Raw genomic sequence first — 21,227 nt, forward strand, 5'->3', positions numbered from 1 at the left:
GATTACAGATGAACATCTAATAATAATATTAAACACATTACCTTTTACTAGGTGTGTTGCCAGAATTAATACAGTTTTGATTTGCTTGTTACTACCTGTAGATATCAGTTTGTTTTTGGCATACTGCTATTGCTTTGCTCATGAATTCTGGGGATTCTGGAGGTGGTTTAAGCTCTTGAGGGCGTCTTTTGCTAAACTGCGTTTGTTACATTAAAAACAGCAGAAAACCGAACAGAAGCTACAACAGTGATGGAGATCCCACAATAGCAGTAACGCTGTTCAATCTGACAGCCACGGTCAGCAGGACTGGTGTGTAGGGAAACGTTAGTGTGGTGGTGTAGTACACTGTGTGTGTGTGTGTGTGTGTGTGTGTGCGTGTGTGTGTGTGTGTGTGTGTGTGTGTGTGTGTGTGTGTGTGTGTGTGTGTCTGCTGTGATTCCTGTAGTTCTGGGTGTGATGTAAGCCACAGCTCTCCAAACCTAAAATAATAATCCACCACAGCTGCACACCTGTGTTATACATCAGCAGTTCACCCTCATGAAGCATTCAACACACTGTAGCGCCATCTAGTGGTGAACACCTGGCTACGTCACAGTTAATCAGCAGGCCAGCAAGTGTGCAGAAATTTCAATGTCAATCAGAATTTATTTTTCTGGTTTTGCATACATGCACATGTAGTGTGTGTGTGTGTGTGTGTGTGTGTGTGTGTGTAGGTTACCTGTGTGAGGTGTTATTGTGTGTGTGTGTGTGTGTGTGTGTGTAGGTTACCTGTGTGAGGTGTTATTGTGTGTGTGTGTGTGTGTGTGTGTGTGTGTGTGTGTGTGTGTGTGTGTGTGTGTGTGTGTGTGTGTGTGTGTGTGTGTGTGTTATAAGGTCCCCTGGAGTGATTGAGGGAATTCTGGCCTCTTTCTCCTTCCTGTATTTTCCTGTGATTAATAAAACAGGAAAGCTGTAACGTTTCATTGTCTTCATATGCAAATACAAGAAGACACACACAAACACACACATACACAAACACACATGAACATACAAACACAACACCACACACACACATACACAAACACACAAGCACAACACCACACACACATATGAATACACACACACAAACACACACACATATGAATACACTCAAACACATGCAGTTACCCTCTGCTCTGTGCTGTGGCAGGACTGTGTTTCGCAGCTCAGGGAAACTGACACCACCTTTGGTTTTCCCAGCATTCCCTGCTACATTCCGCTTGCATTGGATTGACCTCTGAAGCCCCGTACTGTGTACCGCCCCCTGGAGGACGGAAAATGTAAGACCCAGTCAGCTCTGAAACTCCCTGCCAACACTTACAGACTCCCCCCATACACACACCCCCACAAGCACACACACACACCCCCACAGGCACACATACACACACACACCCACCCACAAGCACACACACACACAAGCACACACACCCACAGGCACACATACACACACACATCCACCCACATGCACACACACACACAAGCACACACACCCACAGGCACACACACACACACCCACAGGCACACACACACACACTCCCGCACAAGCACATGTACACACACACACTCACCCACAAGCACACACACACACACACCTACACACACAAACACACCCACAGGCACACACACACCCACAGGCACACACACACCCACAGGCACACACACACACACTCCCGCACAAGCACATGTACACACACACCCCCACAGGCACACACACACACAAGAACACACACACACACACACACACATTTTCTTTATGTGCAGATCACCTGTCCAGTAGGAGCTCCTGCGAGGTATCTAGACATGGACTGCTGGGGGAATCTTTTGATTTCACTAACATGATGTCTCTGTGGCATGTTAGTGGTTCTGTACACACACACACACACACACACACGAGAGGAGTATCAGCCTGTGTCCATCTCTGCCAGTGCGGCCAGTACTGAGGCGCTGGTACCTGGGGCTGCTGCAGACCCGTGTAGGCACCATACTGCTCACGATGGGGGGGATGCAGGACATTCCTGCCCCAGTTTGTGGGGGGCAGTTGTGGGGGTCTGGAGGCTGCTGGTGTTGAGGTGTCTCTGGGTGTGTGTGAATCCTCCAGAGAGGTTGTAGTGGTCATGGGAGAAGACCGGAGTGCTCCACTCCTGTCCTGCAGAGCTCCGCCCCTTCCTTCATCTCCATTCCTCCCGTCTTGTTTGGCTCCGCCCCTTCCATCAGGGACGGCTCCACAGTTCCCCTCTTGTGTGACTCCTCCCCATGGTGGAGGGAGGAGTCTGCTGTATGAGGCGTGTGGTCCAGGCTTCTGCTGTAAAGTGGCAGAGGAAGCAGTGATGTGAAATGAGGGCACATACTGCCACCTGCTGGAGGGAGAATGGAATAACTACTTGAAAGCAGTCTGGGGTCAGTGGGGTAATTACTGGGCAAAGGGGGACAGTTGCACCGCGGCTGCACACTGGGAAACTGCCCTGGGTCATTTAGTTAAGTGTTAGGAGAGGGTACACATTCACACACACACACACACTCACACACTCACACACTCACACACTCACACACTTCCCTTGGGAAACAAGGATGGAAACATCCTTCACACATGTTTTACAAACTTTTACCAATATAAATACAAAATATAATATATTTATAACATAATATATAATAAATATACATATAATATAGACAAAATAACATTCAGTGTACATGCTCCAACCCTAAAGAACAGGGTGATGTGTGAGTGCTGACCCTTGACCCCTGACATCTGTCTGACCTGGTCTGTGCTCCTCCCCTCTGTGGGACACTGTACTTCCTCCTTCTGGATGATGTCACTGTTGGTCTTCTGCATGAGGTCATCCCTGTTTCTCCTGATTGTGCCCTCTGTATCTGCATTAGACACGCTGGTTGAGCCTGATGTGAACCTGAGAACACACACACACACACACACACACACACACACACACACACATACACACACACACACAGTGTGTAAAGGCTGCCTAACTTCACCTTTAGTCCTCATGATAGCGTTACTCACAGATTACTGGAGTCAGGACAGACTCCAGGACACACACCTGCTGTGCTGATATACTCAGGACTAAACACACTCACAGTTCACGTAAAGACTACAGCTGTCCCTGTCTGTGGTATGCTGAGATTACTGAATAATGACTACAGCTGTCCCTGTCTGTGGTCTGCTGAGATTACTGACTAATGACTACAGCTGTCCCTGTCTGTGGTCTGCTGAGATTACTGACTAATGACTACAGCTGTCCCTGTCTGTGGTCTGCTGAGATTACTGACTAATGACTACAGCTGTCCCTGTCTGTGGTCAGCAGGAAACCCATTGATCACATTCAGAAAACAGGAGTGTTTGACTTCAGAATCTCCAGCTTTGTTGTCCAGAGAGACAATTACAGAACACACCCAGTAATGTGGAGGACACAGAGACACGTATATATATAATGTGTTCATGTATCATTTGTGTTTACACTGAGTGTCTGTATATAACAATTGATTAGATTAGATTAGATTCATTAAACTTTATTGTCATTGCATATCGATCACAAGTACAAGGCCATGAAACACAGTCCTCTGGGGCCACAGTGTACAGCACCGTCATCTCAGAGCGGCTGCAGTGTTGAAACACGCTGCCGTTCACAGATGAGGGGAAAGATAGAGAGATAAACATTAGGAAGGAGACAAAATCCCCATAGCACATATAAGTATTGATAGTGACAAAGACAATCAAGTAGTGAGAGGCGTGTTCATCCAGACGGGGGAGGAACCAGAGATCTGGCACGGTTTTTGTGTTGAAGTTCGTGGTGAAGGATGTAGCCATCCTCTGACAGTCTCTATGTGGGGGAAAGAGGAGGTAACTGAGACTATGACCTTCAGGGAGTGTTTTGTTCAGGGACCAAATGTAGATAAACGAGAATGTCGATTTAGTTAGACGTTTGAGCACGGGAAAACTCGTAAGTCAGTAGTCTCCTAACTGATCCAACTTTATCTGTAGAGCTGTGAACCTCTCCCTGATCGAATCCATCTTTTTACTAATAGTAAGTTCGTGTTCCGACAGCTCTACCCATCGCATCAATCATGTTGGGCAATTTCTGCAGGCGTTCGATAACTGACCCACTCTTTTAATTTCCCAATACACCAGGGTAACGCCTAATCCAATCAGCAGAAACGCAGCGATCAAAGTTACAAATAGATACACATCCTCAACATCTTCCAGGGAGAGAGACGTGAGACACAAACTACGCCACGTCCCCCATGAGTCAAACACATATCCAGATGAGAACGTACCGTCCAGACATGTGGGTTCTCCTGACCCATTACTTCTTGTGGAAAAAATAGTATCGGTTGCATTGAGAGACCACTGAATCAATTCCATACTTCTTGTTTGAAATTCAAAGAGCAGCGTCAGGGTACAGAGACGAGACAGAGAAGCTAAGCTCAATCAGGGAGTACAGGAGTAAAAGTGAGACCACCTCTCGCAAAAGCCAGAAGAAAGGAAGGAAGTGTGTGTGTGTGTGTGTGTGTGTGTGTGTGTGTGTGTGTGTGTGTGTGTGTGCTCACCGAATGTGGAAGCCATCAGAAGTGAAGAGGTCGTGGTTAAGAAGCTGGGAGCAGGGGGGTCTTTTCTCTGGGTCCATCTGCAAACATTTCTGTGAAGAAGATATCTCAAATGAATTAAAGAGGATGTCACATGAATATCACAGTTGCTGTCCTCATCATATATTACTAAAGGAGTAATTCACCATCAAAAATGCTTTGACTACTGACTACAATTTTCATTTAGTTTGAGGACCTTGTGGCATTAGGTTGTAAGAATATGGGTCAGTGAATGTGTGTGTACAGTGCAGGGCCGGAGTGGGCACCTTTTTCAGCCCGGGAGTTTCATGCCCAAATCCGGCCCAAAATTATTTTTCCCTCTCAATCGGCCCAAATTAGAGATTGACATGAGCCAGCCCATCTGGAATCCTCCCGAATCTCCCGATTAGCCACTCCGGCTCTGGTACAGTGTGAGAATGTGTGTGCCTGTGATTAGCTATGTTGTCAGTTAGCTGAGAAGAAATTCGGAGAAGTGTGTATATTGTAGTTATATGAGTACTTTTATGTGTGTGTGTGTGTGTGTGTGTGTGTGTGTGTGTGTGTGTGTGTGTGTGTGTGTGTGTACCTGTGTAATGTCTGCTGTGTTGCCCGTGAGCTGGGGGAAACGTGTGTGTAGTGGTTCTCTGTTTGTGGGTTCTGGCATTGAAACTCCACAGAATATCCTACAGAACAGCTGCTGGTGTCGTGGCGTGAGACTGCCTGTAAAGAACAACACACTCCAGAGTTTACACTACAGGACCTGCCCTGTCACGAACACCTGCAGGACCTGCCCTGTCACGAACACCTACAGGACCTGCCCCATCACTAACACCTACAAGACCTGCCCCGTAACTAACACCTACAGGACCTGCCCTGTCACAAACACCTACAGGACCTGCCCTGTCACGAACACCTGCAGGACCTGCCCTGTCACGAACACCTGCAGGACCTGCCCTGTCACAAACACCTGCAGGACCTGCCCTGTCACAAACACCTACAGGACCTGCCCTGTCACGAACACCTACAGGACCTGCCCTGTCACGAACACCTGCAGGACCTGCCCTGTCACGAACACCTGCAGGACCTGCCCTGTCACGAACACCTACAGGACCTGCCCTGTCACGAACACCTACAGGACCTGCCCTGTAACGAACACCTGCAGGACCTGCCCTGTAACGAACACCTGCAGGACCTGCCCTGTCACAAACACCTACAGGACCTGCCCTGTCACAAACACCTTCAGGACCTGCCCTGTCACGAACACCTTCAGGACCTGCCCTGTCACGAACACCTGCAGGACCTGCCCTGTCACGAACACCTGCAGGACCTGCCCTGTCACGAACACCTGCAGGACCTGCCCTGTCACGAACACCTGCAGGACCTGCCCTGTCACGAACACCTGCAGGACCTGCCCTGTCACGAACACCTACAGGACCTGCCCTGTCACGAACACCTACAGGACCTGCCCTGTCACGAACATCTGCAGGACCTGCCCCGTCACGAACACCTGCAGGACCTGCCCCGTCACGAACACCTACAGGACCTGCCCCATCACGAACACCTGCAGGACCTGCCCTGTCACGAACACCTGCAGGACCTGCCCTGTCACGAACATCTGCAGGACCTGCCCAGTCACGAACACCTGCAGGACCTGCCCCGTCACGAACACCTACAGGACCTGCCCCGTCACAAACACCTGCAGGACCTGCCCCGTCACGAACACCTGCAGGACCTGCCCCGTCACGAACACCTGCAGGACCTGCCCCGTCACGAACATCTGCAGGACCTGCCCTGTCACGAACACCTGCAGGACCTGCCCCGTCACGAACACCTACAGGACCTGCCCCGTCACGAACACCTGCAGGACCTGCCCCGTCACGAACACCTGCAGGACCTGCCCTGTGACGAACACCTGCAGGTCCTGCCCTGTGACGAACACCTGCAGGACCTGCCCTGTCACGAACACCTGCAGGACCTGCCCCGTCACGAACACCTACAGGACCTGCCCTGTCACGAACACCTACAGGACCTGCCCTGTCACAAACACCTACAGGACCTGCCCCGTCACGAACACCTACAGGACCTGCCCCGTAACGAACGCCTACAGGACCTGCCCTGTAACGAACGCCTACAGGACCTTCCCCGTCACGAACACCTACAGGACCTGCAAGATCTAAATTAACTGAACTACCTGTATTATCTGAACTACTTGAACGTTTATATTGCTGCATTGGTAATGGAACAGAAATCATCGTTTTAACCAAACAGATTCAGCATGTTCTGGTCTAAGGAACATTCTAAGAGATTCTTCCTGCTACTACGGACACTTTAGTTTGTGTGTCATCCACCACACACGTGTGTAAGTGAAACTCACCAAAGCACCTGATGATGTGGGACAGTTGGTCTATATCAGAGTCCCCTGGAAACAAAGGCACTCCAGTCATCATCTCAACAAACAGACAACCTATCGCCCAAACATCCACTGCCCTGCAACACACACACACACACACACACACACACACACACACACACACACACACACACACACACACACACACACACACCCATTGAAGTGCTTTCACTGAACACAACCTTTATTTTTTTATGATACTAAGCCAGTGGGATCTGTTTCTATTGGTTATTGGTTCACTGGCTGAGTAAGGGGCTTCCTGATTGGCTGTGACTGACTTGTCATACGTGGTGTCTGCCAGCAGAAGCTCTGGTGCTCTGTACCAGCGGGTGGCGACGTAGTCTGTGTAGGCCTCGCCCGGCACGGCCGACATCACACGCGCAAAACCAAAATCACACACCTTTATCACGCCACACTGGGACACCAGGACATTCTCCGGCTTTATGTCCCTGTGGACGATCTGAGAGAGAGAGACATCTTCTTTACTGTCGAGTTTTAAAACATGACCCAACATGAAAAAGTGACAACCTCCCTTCTCCTCATTCCTACCTCACACAACTCAACCCAATACACACAAACACACACACACACACACACACTATATACGGTATATAAAATAGAAAATGTTTTATTTTATAGTCATGACAATAACCATGACTTGATGTGAATTGATTTGAGAAAGAGACACAGAGAGAGAGAAAGAAGGAGAGGGAGAAAAACAGAGAGGAACAGAGGGGGTGAGATATGAGACAAAGAGAGAGAAAGAATGAGAGTGAGTAAGACAGAGAGGGACAGAGGGGGTGAGATATGAGAGAGAGAGAGAGAAAGAATGAGAGTGAGTAAGACAGAGAGGGACAGAGGGGGTGAGATATGAGACAGAGAGAGAGAGAGAGAAAGAGAGAGAGAAAGAAGGAGAGGGAGAAAGACAGAGAGGGACAGAGGGGGTGAGATATGAGACAGAGAGAGAGAGAGAAGGAGAGGGAGAAAGACAGAGAGGGACAGAGGGGGTGAGATATGGATCAGATGGTAATAGAAACTTAGAGAGTGTTTCATTCTTTTTGCTGCTACAGCTGTATTCACATATTTAAGCAAATATCAAATTAAGCACATATGCACACAGATATACTCACATGAACATACACTCAAACATATACTCAAACGTTCACACACTCACATGAACATACACTCAAACGTACACACACTCACATGATGAACATACACTCAAACGTACACACACTCACATGAACATACACTCAAACATACACTCAAACGTTCACACTCACATGAACATACACTCAAACATATACTCAAACGTTTACACTCACATGAACATACACTCAAACATATACTCAAACGTTTACACTCACATGAACATACACTCAAACATATACTCAAACGTTCACACACTCACATGAACATACACTCAAACGTTCACACACTCACATGAACATACACTCAAACGTACACACACTCACATGAACATACACTCAAACATACACTCAAACGTTCACACTCACATGAACATACACTCAAACATATACTCAAACGTTTACACTCACATGAACATACACTCAAACATATACTCAAACGTTCACACACTCACATGAACATACATTCAAACGTACACACACTCACATGTACATACACTCAAACATACACTCAAACGTTCACACACTCACATGAACATACACTCAAACATACACATACTCACATGAACATACACTCAAACATACACTCAAACGTTCACACACTCACATGAACATACACTCAAACATACACACACTCATGAACATACACTCAAATGTACACACATGCTCACATGAACATACACTCAAACGTACGCTCAAACATACACTCAAACGTACACACACTCATGAACATACACTCAAATGTACACACATGCTCACATGAACATACACTCACACATAGACACACGTTCACATAAACATACACTCAAACGTACACACATGTTCACATTAACATACACTCAAACGAACACACACGCTGACATGAACATACACTCAAACATACAATCAAACGTACACACACTTACATGAACATACACTTAAATGTATACACACTTTCACATAAACATACACTCAAACGTACACTCAAACATACACACACATTCCCATGAACATACACTCAAACATACATACACGTTCACATGAATATACACTCAAATGTACACTCAAACATACACATGAACATACACTCAAACATACACACACGTTCACATGAATATACACTCAAACGTGCACTCAAACATACACACACATTCACATGAACATACACTCAAATGTACACACACGTTCACATGAACATACATTCAAACGTACACACACGTTCACATGAATATACACTCAAACATACACTCAAACGTACACTCACATGAACATACACTCAAACATACACACAGGATCACATGAACATACACTCAAACGTACACACACGCTCACATGAACATACACTCAAACATACACATGCTCACATGAACATACACTCAAACGTACACTCAAACATACACTCAAATGTACATTCACATGAACATACACTCAAACATCCACACAGGATCACATGAACATACACTCAAACAAACATTCAAACGTACACACACTTTCACATGAACATACACTCAAACATACACACACTTTCACATGAAGATACACTCAAATGTACACACACGTTCACATGAACATACACTCAAACGTACACACACATGCTCACATGAACATACACGCAAATGTATACACACATGCACACATGAACATACACTCAAACATACACACACTCATGAACATACACTCAAATGTACACACATGCTCACATGAACATACACTCAAAACGTACGCTCAAACATACACTCAAACGTACACACACTCATGAACATACACTCAAATGTACACACATGCTCACATGAACATACACTCACACATAGACACACGTTCACATAAACATACACTCAAACGTACACACATGTTCACATTAACATACACTCAAACGAACACACACACTCACATGTACATACACTCAAACATACACTCAAACGTTCACACACTCACATGAACATACACTCAAACATACACATACTCACATGAACATACACTCAAACATACACTCAAACGTTCACACTCACATGAACATACACTCAAACATATACTCAAACGTTTACACTCACATGAACATACACTCAAACATATACTCAAACGTTCACACACTCACATGAACATACATTCAAACGTACACACACTCACATGTACATACACTCAAACATACACTCAAACGTTCACACACTCACATGAACATACACTCAAACATACACATACTCACATGAACATACACTCAAACATACACTCAAACGTTCACACACTCACATGAACATACACTCAAACATACACACACTCATGAACATACACTCAAATGTACACACATGCTCACATGAACATACACTCAAACGTACGCTCAAACATACACTCAAACGTACACACACTCATGAACATACACTCAAATGTACACACATGCTCACATGAACATACACTCACACATAGACACACGTTCACATAAACATACACTCAAACGTACACACATGTTCACATTAACATACACTCAAACGAACACACACGCTGACATGAACATACACTCAAACATACAATCAAACGTACACACACTTACATGAACATACACTTAAATGTATACACACTTTCACATAAACATACACTCAAACGTACACTCAAACATACACACACATTCCCATGAACATACACTCAAACATACATACACGTTCACATGAATATACACTCAAATGTACACTCAAACATACACATGAACATACACTCAAACATACACACACGTTCACATGAATATACACTCAAACGTGCACTCAAACATACACACACATTCACATGAACATACACTCAAATGTACACACACGTTCACATGAACATACATTCAAACGTACACACACGTTCACATGAATATACACTCAAACATACACTCAAACGTACACTCACATGAACATACACTCAAACATACACACAGGATCACATGAACATACACTCAAACGTACACACACGCTCACATGAACATACACTCAAACATACACATGCTCACATGAACATACACTCAAACGTACACTCAAACATACACTCAAATGTACATTCACATGAACATACACTCAAACATCCACACAGGATCACATGAACATACACTCAAACAAACATTCAAACGTACACACACTTTCACATGAACATACACTCAAACATACACACACTTTCACATGAAGATACACTCAAATGTACACACACGTTCACATGAACATACACTCAAACGTACACACACATGCTCACATGAACATACACGCAAATGTATACACACATGCACACATGAACATACACTCAAACATACACACACTCATGAACATACACTCAAATGTACACACATGCTCACATGAACATACACTCAAAACGTACGCTCAAACATACACTCAAACGTACACACACTCATGAACATACACTCAAATGTACACACATGCTCACATGAACATACACTCACACATAGACACACGTTCACATAAACATACACTCAAACGTACACACATGTTCACATTAACATACACTCAAACGAACACACACACTCACATGTACATACACTCAAACATACAATCAAACGTACACACACTTACATGAACATACACTTAAATGTATACACACTTTCACATAAACATACACTCAAACGTACACTCAAACATACACACACATTCCCATGAACATACACTCAAACATACATACACGTTCACATGAATATACACTCAAATGTACACTCAAACATACACATGAACATACACTCAAACATACACACACGTTCACATGAATATACACTCAAACGTGCACTCAAACATACACACACATTCACATGAACATACACTCAAATGTACACACACGTTCACATGAACATACATTCAAACGTACACACACGTTCACATGAATATACACTCAAACATACACTCAAACGTACACTCACATGAACATACACTCAAACATACACACAGGATCACATGAACATACACTCAAACGTACACACACGCTCACATGAACATACACTCAAACATACACATGCTCACATGAACATACACTCAAACGTACACTCAAACATACACTCAAATGTACATTCACATGAACATACACTCAAACATCCACACAGGATCACATGAACATACACTCAAACAAACATTCAAACGTACACACACTTTCACATGAACATACACTCAAACATACACACACTTTCACATGAAGATACACTCAAATGTACACACACGTTCACATGAACATACACTCAAACGTACACACACATGCTCACATGAACATACACGCAAATGTATACACACATGCACACATGAACATACACTCAAACATATATGCGCGCGCGCACACACACACACACACACACACACACGCACACACACACACTCACGTTGTGCTGGTGGCAGAAGGTGATGGCGAGGAGGACCTGGTAGAGGTATCTGCGTGTGCGGCTGGGCGGGAGGCCGTTGGGAAACTGCTCCAGCTCGTCCAGAACGCTGCGCTCCACAAACTCAAAGACCAGGTACCATCGGCGCTTCTTCTTCCACACCTCCAGCAGGTTCACCAGGTTCTCGTGTTTCAGTTGCTGCACACACACACAGCCAGACTCCAGGCTAACGCCAGTATTATATAACAATATGACTACAAATTGAGGTATAAAATACCACAGCTGGGCTCAGCTGACCCACTGTGACATCACAACTACAGTCACAGGACAGTAGAGGTCAGACCTGCAGCATCACTACTGTACATATTAACAACAGAAATAATGCTGCAATATTATTATTATAAAGATCTAAACCATTATAAAGATCTAGAACATTTACTTAAGTTCTAAACCAAAAGAAACTAGAGATAATAGCCTGAATAAGTTTGATCTTTTTGGCACGCCAACTCTATCTGTGGATAATGGATTAACATTTCACAAAGCCCATTTCCGCCGCTCAAAAAAACAGTAGATGATCTGTGATCATTCTGACATAGCTAGTTCTTTATTATGAGATAGTAAGTAAGTGAGATGCTCTACTGACTTCCACAGTTTCCCACAGCATCAGACCAATGCAGAAAGAGTCTAGAGTCAAGCTTTAGAAGTTTGGGTGCCAGGTAATCATACAACTACTGCTGCGTAATATAAAACACATCATACAACTAGTGCTGCGTAATATAAAACACATCAAACAACTACTGCTGCGTAATATAAAACACATCATACAACTAATGCTGCGTAATATAAAACACATCAAACAACTACTGCTGCGTAATATAAACACATCATACAACTACCGCTGCGTCATATAAACACATCCTACAACTACTGCTGCGTCATATAAACACATCATACAACTAGTGCTGCGTCATATAAAACACATCATACAACTACTGCTGCGTCATATAAACACATCAAACAACTACTGCTGCGTAATATAAAACACATCATACAACTACTGCTGCGTCATAAAACACATCATACAACTACTGCTGCGTATCATAAAACACATCATACAACTACTGCTGCGTCATATAAAACACATCATACAACTACTGCTGCGTCATAAAACACATCATACAACTAGTGCTGCGTAATATAAAACACATCAAACAACTACTGCTGCGTCATATAAACACATCATACAACTACCGCTGCGTCATATAAACACATCCTACAACTACTGCTGCGTCATATAAACACATCATACAACTACTGCTGCGTAATATAAACACATCATACAACTACTGCCGCGTCATTTAAAACACATCATACAACTACTGCCGCGTCATATAAACACATCATACAACTACTGCTGCATCATATAAACACATCATACAACTACTGCTGCGTCATATAAAACACATCATACAACTACTGCCGCGTCATATAAAACACATCATACAACTACTGCTGCGTAATATAAAACACATCATACAACTACTGCCGCGTCATATAAAACACATCATACAACTACTGCTGCGTCATATAAACACATCATACAACTACCGCTGCGTCATATAAACACATCCTACAACTACCGCTGCGTCATATAAACACATCCTACAACTACCGCTGCGTCATATAAAACACATCATACAACTACTGCCGCGTCATATAAACACATCATACAACTACTGCTGCGTCATATAAACACATCATACAACTACTGCTGCGTCATATAAACACATCATACAACTACTGCCGCGTCATATAAACACATCATACAACTACTGCTGCGTCATATAAACACATGATACAACTACTGCTGCGTCATGTAGAACACATCATACAACTACTGCCGCGTCATATAAACACATCATACAACTACTGCTGCGTCATGTAGAACACATCATACAACTACTGCTGCGTCATGTAGAACACATCATACAACTACTGCTGCGTCATATAAAACACATCATACAACTACTGCTGCGTCATGTAGAACACATCATACAACTACTGGTGCTTCATGTAGAACACATCATACAACTACTGCCGCGTTATATAAAACACATCATACAACTACTGCTGCGTCATATAAACACATCATACAACTACTGCTGCGTCATGTAGAACACATCATACAACTACTGGTGCTTCATGTAGAACACATCATACAACTACTGCCGCGTTATATAAAACACATCATACAACTACTGCTGCGTCATATAAACACATCATACAACTACTGCTGCGTCATGTAGAACACATCATACAACTACTGGTGCTTCATGTAGAACACATCATACAACTACTGCCGCGTTATATAAAACACATCATACAACTACTGCTGCGTCATATAAACACATCATACAACTACTGCTGCGTCATATAAACACATCATACAACTACTGCCGCGTCATATAAACACATCATACAACTACTGCCGCGTCATATAAAACACACCATAGCCTACAACTACTGCTGCGTCATATAAACACATCATACAACTACTGCTGCGTCATATAAACACATCATACAACTACTGCCACGTCATATAAACACATCATACAACTACTGCCGCGTCATATAAACACATCATACAACTACTGCTGCGTCATGTAGAACACATCATACAACTACTGCCGCATCATATAAACACATCATACAACTACTGCCGCGTCATATAAACACATCATACAACTACTGCTACGTCATATAAACACATCATACAACTACTGCCGCGTCATATAAACACATCATACAACTACTGCCGCGTCATATAAAACACATCATACAACTACTGCCGCGTCATATAAACACATCATACAACTACTGCCGCGTCATATAAAACACATCATACAACTACTGCTGCATCATATAAACACATCATACAACTACTGCTGCGTCATGTAGAACACATCATACAACTACTGCCGCGTCATATAAACACATCATACAACTACTGCCGCGTCATATAAACACATCATACAACTACTGCCGCGTCATATAAAACACATCATACAACTACTGCTGCGTCATATAAACACATCATACAACTACTGCCGCGTCATATAAACACATCATACAACTACTGCTGCGTCATATAAACACATCATACAACTAGTGCTGCGTCATATAAAACACATCATACAACTACTGCTGCGTCATATAAACACATCAAACAACTACTGCTGCGTAATATAAAACACATCATACAACTACTGCTGCGTCATAAAACACATCATACAACTACTGCTGCGTATCATAAAACACATCATACAACTACTGCTGCGTCATATAAAACACATCATACAACTACTGCTGCGTCATAAAACACATCATACAACTAGTGCTGCGTAATATAAAACACATCAAACAACTACTGCTGCGTCATATAAACACATCATACAACTACCGCTGCGTCATATAAACACATCCTACAACTACTGCTGCGTCATATAAACACATCATACAACTAGTGCTGCGTCATATAAAACACATCATACAACTACTGCTGCGTCATATAAACACATCAAACAACTACTGCTGCGTAATATAAAACACATCATACAACTACTGCTGCGTCATAAAACACATCATACAACTACTGCTGCGTATCATAAAACACATCATACAACTACTGCTGCGTCATATAAAACACATCATACAACTACTGCTGCGTCATAAAACACATCATACAACTAGTGCTGCGTAATATAAAACACATCAAACAACTACTGCTGCGTCATATAAACACATCATACAACTACCGCTGCGTCATATAAACACATCCTACAACTACTGCTGCGTCATATAAACACATCATACAACTACTGCTGCGTAATATAAACACATCATACAACTACTGCCGCGTCATTTAAAACACATCATACAACTACTGCCGCGTCATATAAACACATCATACAACTACTGCTGCATCATATAAACACATCATACAACTACTGCTGCGTCATATAAAACACATCATACAACTACTGCCGCGTCATATAAAACACATCATACAACTACTGCTGCGTAATATAAAACACATCATACAACTACTGCCGCGTCATATAAAACACATCATACAACTACTGCTGCGTCATATAAACACATCATACAACTACCGCTGCGTCATATAAACACATCCTACAACTACCGCTGCGTCATATAAACACATCCTACAACTACCGCTGCGTCATATAAAACACATCATACAACTACTGCCGCGTCATATAAACACATCATACAACTACTGCTGCGTCATATAAACACATCATACAACTACTGCTGCGTCATATAAACACATCATACAACTACTGCCGCGTCATATAAACACATCATACAACTACTGCTGCGTCATATAAACACATGATACAACTACTGCTGCGTCATGTAGAACACATCATACAACTACTGCCGCGTCATATAAACACATCATACAACTACTGCTGCGTCATGTAGAACACATCATACAACTACTGCTGCGTCATGTAGAACACATCATACAACTACTGCTGCGTCATATAAAACACATCATACAACTACTGCTGCGTCATGTAGAACACATCATACAACTACTGGTGCTTCATGTAGAACACATCATACAACTACTGCCGCGTTATATAAAACACATCATACAACTACTGCTGCGTCATATAAACACATCATACAACTACTGCTGCGTCATGTAGAACACATCATACAACTACTGGTGCTTCATGTAGAACACATCATACAACTACTGCCGCGTTATATAAAACACATCATACAACTACTGCTGCGTCATATAAACACATCAAACAACTACTGCTGCGTAATATAAAACACATCATACAACTACTGCTGCGTCATAAAACACATCATACAACTACTGCTGCGTATCATAAAACACATCATACAACTACTGCTGCGTCATATAAAACACATCATACAACTACTGCTGCGTCATAAAACACATCATACAACTAGTGCTGCGTAATATAAAACACATCAAACAACTACTGCTGCGTCATATAAACACATCATACAACTACCGCTGCGTCATATAAACACATCCTACAACTACTGCTGCGTCATATAAACACATCATACAACTACTGCTGCGTAATATAAACACATCATACAACTACTGCCGCGTCATTTAAAACACATCATACAACTACTGCCGCGTCATATAAACACATCATACAACTACTGCTGCATCATATAAACACATCATACAACTACTGCTGCGTCATATAAAACACATCATACAACTACTGCCGCGTCATATAAAACACATCATACAACTACTGCTGCGTAATATAAAACACATCATACAACTACTGCCGCGTCATATAAAACACATCATACAACTACTGCTGCGTCATATAAACACATCATACAACTACCGCTGCGTCATATAAACACATCCTACAACTACCGCTGCGTCATATAAACACATCCTACAACTACCGCTGCGTCATATAAAACACATCATACAACTACTGCCGCGTCATATAAACACATCATACAACTACTGCTGCGTCATATAAACACATCATACAACTACTGCTGCGTCATATAAACACATCATACAACTACTGCCGCGTCATATAAACACATCATACAACTACTGCTGCGTCATATAAACACATGATACAACTACTGCTGCGTCATGTAGAACACATCATACAACTACTGCCGCGTCATATAAACACATCATACAACTACTGCTGCGTCATGTAGAACACATCATACAACTACTGCTGCGTCATGTAGAACACATCATACAACTACTGCTGCGTCATATAAAACACATCATACAACTACTGCTGCGTCATGTAGAACACATCATACAACTACTGGTGCTTCATGTAGAACACATCATACAACTACTGCCGCGTTATATAAAACACATCATACAACTACTGCTGCGTCATATAAACACATCATACAACTACTGCTGCGTCATGTAGAACACATCATACAACTACTGGTGCTTCATGTAGAACACATCATACAACTACTGCCGCGTTATATAAAACACATCATACAACTACTGCTGCGTCATATAAACACATCATACAACTACTGCTGCGTCATATAAACACATCATACAACTACTGCCGCGTCATATAAACACATCATACAACTACTGCCGCGTCATATAAAACACACCATAGCCTACAACTACTGCTGCGTCATATAAACACATCATACAACTACTGCTGCGTCATATAAACACATCATACAACTACTGCCACGTCATATAAACACATCATACAACTACTGCCGCGTCATATAAACACATCATACAACTACTGCTGCGTCATGTAGAACACATCATACAACTACTGCCGCATCATATAAACACATCATACAACTACTGCCGCGTCATATAAACACATCATACAACTACTGCTACGTCATATAAACACATCATACAACTACTGCCGCGTCATATAAACACATCATACAACTACTGCCGCGTCATATAAAACACATCATACAACTACTGCCGCGTCATATAAACACATCATACAACTACTGCCGCGTCATATAAAACACATCATACAACTACTGCTGCATCATATAAACACATCATACAACTACTGCTGCGTCATGTAGAACACATCATACAACTACTGCCGCGTCATATAAACACATCATACAACTACTGCCGCGTCATATAAACACATCATACAACTACTGCCGCGTCATATAAAACACATCATACAACTACTGCTGCGTCATATAAACACATCATACAACTACTGCCGCGTCATATAAACACATCATACAACTACTGCCGCGTCATATAAACACATGATACAACTACTGCTGCGTCATGTAGAACACATCATACAACTACTGCCGCGTCATATAAACACATCATACAACTACTGCTGCGTCATGTAGAACACATCATACAACTACTGCTGCGTCATGTAGAACACATCATACAACTACTGCTGCGTCATATAAAACACATCATACAACTACTGCTGCGTCATGTAGAACACATCATACAACTACTGGTGCTTCATGTAGAACACATCATACAACTACTGCCGCGTTATATAAAACACATCATACAACTACTGCTGCGTCATATAAACACATCATACAACTACTGCTGCGTCATGTAGAACACATCATACAACTACTGGTGCTTCATGTAGAACACATCATACAACTACTGCCGCGTTATATAAAACACATCATACAACTACTGCTGCGTCATATAAACACATCATACAACTACTGCTGCGTCATATAAACACATCATACAACTACTGCCGCGTCATATAAACACATCATACAACTACTGCCGCGTCATATAAAACACACCATAGCCTACAACTACTGCTGCGTCATATAAACACATCATACAACTACTGCTGCGTCATATAAACACATCATACAACTACTGCCACGTCATATAAACACATCATACAACTACTGCCGCGTCATATAAACACATCATACAACTACTGCTGCGTCATGTAGAACACATCATACAACTACTGCCGCATCATATAAACACATCATACAACTACTGCCGCGTCATATAAACACATCATACAACTACTGCTACGTCATATAAACACATCATACAACTACTGCCGCGTCATATAAACACATCATACAACTACTGCCGCGTCATATAAAACACATCATACAACTACTGCCGCGTCATATAAACACATCATACAACTACTGCCGCGTCATATAAAACACATCATACAACTACTGCTGCATCATATAAACACATCATACAACTACTGCTGCGTCATGTAGAACACATCATACAACTACTGCCGCGTCATATAAACACATCATACAACTACTGCCGCGTCATATAAACACATCATACAACTACTGCCGCGTCATATAAAACACATCATACAACTACTGCTGCGTCATATAAACACATCATACAACTACTGCCGCGTCATATAAAACACATTCCAGATAGTTTGATAGTGAACGTGTTTGATAGTAGTGACGTGCATTCTCGCTTTGGGTGAGTTATTTTTGCACTCACCTTTAGTAGTCTGACTTCTCTTTGTGCGATTTTCTTCACAGTTTCGTCATCCTCGCTCTCTAAAAATCTCTTTACTGCAACAATTCTGCCGGTTTCCCGGTTGCGACATTTCGTCACGACTCCGTAGCTGCCTTCGCCCACCAGACCCAAGCTCTCATACTTCTCCATCACACTGTCCACGCGTAAATCACAAAAGTTTAAAGAAAAGTGTTGTTTTGGTTTTGGGAGTGACGAGACACATCATGTCGCAGCCCACTTTAATGACTGAATAACTCAGGCTGTAGTTTAATGTATATCGTATACACACACACAAATATAAAATGGTAGATCAGTGCTGTAAGTTATGGCACACCTGAACAAGGGTAAACGTCTCATTTCACTCACCAGCTTCCATACGCAGTTGAAATATTATTATTCCGCGGGTTAAATAAGTTTAAGTTTAATTAAGTTTTAATCGGTAGACCAGTCAGGCAGCAGGTCTGTGTGAACTTCTCACTCCGGTTATGTTTGTTTACGTCCTCGCGCCGTGACTCGTTCGTTCACGGTGAAACCGAGTGGAGTGTCTCCAATAGCAACCGTGCATCCAGTCAGCACGCAACACGCGCCACTTGTCCGTAGTGTCGCAGTCGCGCTTCACGAGACCTTCCGGTCAGGACAGACGCGCGTGCTCCATTG

At 42.8% G+C, this 21,227-nt stretch overlaps 2 protein-coding genes across 3 annotated transcripts in view; one reads left to right on the plus strand and one right to left on the minus strand.

The window, feature by feature from the left end:
* The window catches only part of LOC143486751 (sodium/hydrogen exchanger 9B2), a 21,502-nt gene extending 20,641 nt beyond the window's left edge, over positions 1-861 (plus strand). For both annotated transcript variants that reach the window (XM_076986158.1, XM_076986157.1), the window contains exon 12: positions 1-861. This exon is cut by the window's left edge and continues 1,931 nt beyond it. The gene's annotated coding sequence lies outside the window, so the exon portion shown is untranslated.
* A 382-nt stretch (positions 862-1,243) lies between these two features.
* On the minus strand, positions 1,244-21,112 carry LOC143486752 (cyclin-dependent kinase-like 4). Its single transcript, XM_076986159.1, has 11 exons — positions 20,937-21,112; positions 20,553-20,724; positions 12,479-12,673; positions 7,288-7,469; positions 6,974-7,086; positions 5,186-5,319; positions 4,585-4,673; positions 2,777-2,924; positions 1,970-2,320; positions 1,785-1,881; positions 1,244-1,282 (listed from the first exon to the last, which is right to left on the minus strand). The coding sequence occupies exons 2-10, from the start codon at positions 20,718-20,720 to the stop codon at positions 1,873-1,875; spliced, it is 1,389 nt and encodes a 462-aa protein (XP_076842274.1). The 5' UTR covers positions 20,721-20,724; positions 20,937-21,112; the 3' UTR covers positions 1,244-1,282; positions 1,785-1,872.
* Positions 21,113-21,227: the final 115 nt, after the last annotated feature.

This window comes from Brachyhypopomus gauderio, unplaced genomic scaffold, assembly GCF_052324685.1.
Source record: "Brachyhypopomus gauderio isolate BG-103 unplaced genomic scaffold, BGAUD_0.2 sc45, whole genome shotgun sequence".
Lineage (NCBI taxonomy): Eukaryota > Metazoa > Chordata > Actinopteri > Gymnotiformes > Hypopomidae > Brachyhypopomus > Brachyhypopomus gauderio.